At 41.4% G+C, this 1848-nt stretch overlaps 1 protein-coding gene across 1 annotated transcript; it reads left to right on the plus strand.

Annotated features, from left to right (window-relative positions):
- Nucleotides 1-212: 212 nt before the first annotated feature.
- Nucleotides 213-1340, plus strand: LOC128576748 (dnaJ homolog subfamily B member 14-like). Its single transcript, XM_053578987.1, has one exon. The coding sequence runs from the start codon at nt 222-224 to the stop codon at nt 1338-1340; it is 1119 nt and encodes a 372-aa protein (XP_053434962.1). The 5' UTR covers nt 213-221.
- The last annotated feature ends 508 nt before the right edge of the window (nt 1341-1848 follow it).

Consider the following 1848-nt stretch of genomic DNA (forward strand, 5'->3'; position numbering starts at 1 on the left):
GAGCGCGGTCTGGGTCAGGAGGGAGGCGGGCTGGCGCCGGGCGGGGGGGCCGCGGTGAGGAGGAGCTGTGAGGCCGGCCCGTTCGCCTGGACTGCCGCTGTTGCCGCCGCCGCCGCGGTTCCCTGCGCTGCTCCTCGCTCAAACTGGCCTTGCCTCTCCCCAGCGACGTCTTCTGCCCCTCGTAGCCGCGCTACTCGAGGAAACGGAAGAAGCCGCAGGCCATGGAGGGGAACAGGGATGAGGCGGAGAAATGTGTCAACATCGCTCAGAAGGCCCTGACCGTCGGCAACCGTGAGAAGGCCCAGCACTTCCTGCAGCGGGCCCAGAAGCTCTACCCACTGCCCTCGGCCCACACGCTATTGGAAATAATTACCAAAAATGGAAGCACAGCTAGAAATCGCCCTCATTGCCGAAAACTATCAGGAGGTGGTGGTCAAAGCAAGCCTAATTACACAAAGGACAGCACATCTGGTAGTGAAAGCCGAAAAGGCTATACCCAAAACCAAGTAGATGGAGTTCTCGGCATAAACAAATGTAAAAATTACTATGAAGTACTTGGAGTTACGAAAGATGCTGATTGTGAAGATTTGAAAAAAGCTTATAGAAAGCTTGCTTTGAAGTTTCATCCCGACAAAAACTATGCACCTGGAGCAACAGATGCTTTTAAAAAGATTGGAAATGCTTATGCTGTTTTAAGCAATCCAGAAAAACGGGAACAGTATGACCTCACAGGCAATGAAGAACAAGCTAGTAATCATGAAAACAATGTCAGATTTAATTCCCATAGAGGTGAAGCTGATGTAACTCCGGAAGACTTGTTTAATACATTTTTTAGTGGTGGAGTTCCTTCAGGTAATGCATATTCATTTTCAAATGGTCCCCACCAATATCAGCATAGTGGCCATGAAAGAGAAGAAGAAGAAACAGGAGATGGAGATTTTTCTGTGTTTATCCAGCTGATGCCCTTTATTGTATTGCTCCTCGGGTCATTATTAAGCCAATTAGTGCTCTTTGATCCTCCTTACTCCTTATATCTTAGATCTGGATCAGGGCAAACCATTAAAATGGAGACAGAAAATTTGGGTGTTGTTTATTATGTCAACGAGGACTTTAAAAATGAATATAAAGGAATATTATTACAGAAGGTAGAAAAGAGTGTAGAAAAAGATTATGTGACTAATATTCAAAATAATTGCTGGAAAGAAAGACAACAGAAAACAGATATGCAGTATGCAGCAGAGGTATACCATGACGATCGTCTCCGAAGGAAGGCAGATGCCTTGAGCATGGACAACTGTAAGGAATTAGAGCGACTGACCAGTCTTTATGACGGAAGATGAACTGGAATTTTTATGTATATCCTTTTCTCTGTTTTTTTTCTGTAAGTTTAGTACCATCATGAGAAATAAAGGAAAAGATTTCATATTGAAAACGAATCTGAGCTGTTGCTTCCCAAATCTTGGATGGTTTATTACCCACTGGCTCCTTTAAATAGTAAGAATTGAAAACTAAATATTTTAGTTATGCTTCTGCAACTTTTTTCATTTTCAAAACTTATATGATTCCTAACTAAAAATGTCTAGAGAGAGGATTGTCATACCTGTAGCCATTTCCAGTTTTAGTGATTTTCCATGTTTCCTTTGTCATGTAAATATTTATGGAATGATCATTTTGTGTAGGTAAAGATTATTGCCTTTTTATTTAAATTCTTTTAGTGCTTAGCTCCATGAGACACTTCAGTTTAAATTGATAGAATAAATGTTACATGACACAATTGCCAAAAAAAAAAAAAAAAGAATTAGACCTACCCTTAAGGATCTTATGAATCCTTTTTTTTTTTTTTTTTTT

The sequence above is a fragment of the Nycticebus coucang genome, chromosome X (genome assembly GCF_027406575.1).
Source record: "Nycticebus coucang isolate mNycCou1 chromosome X, mNycCou1.pri, whole genome shotgun sequence".
NCBI lineage: Eukaryota > Metazoa > Chordata > Mammalia > Primates > Lorisidae > Nycticebus > Nycticebus coucang.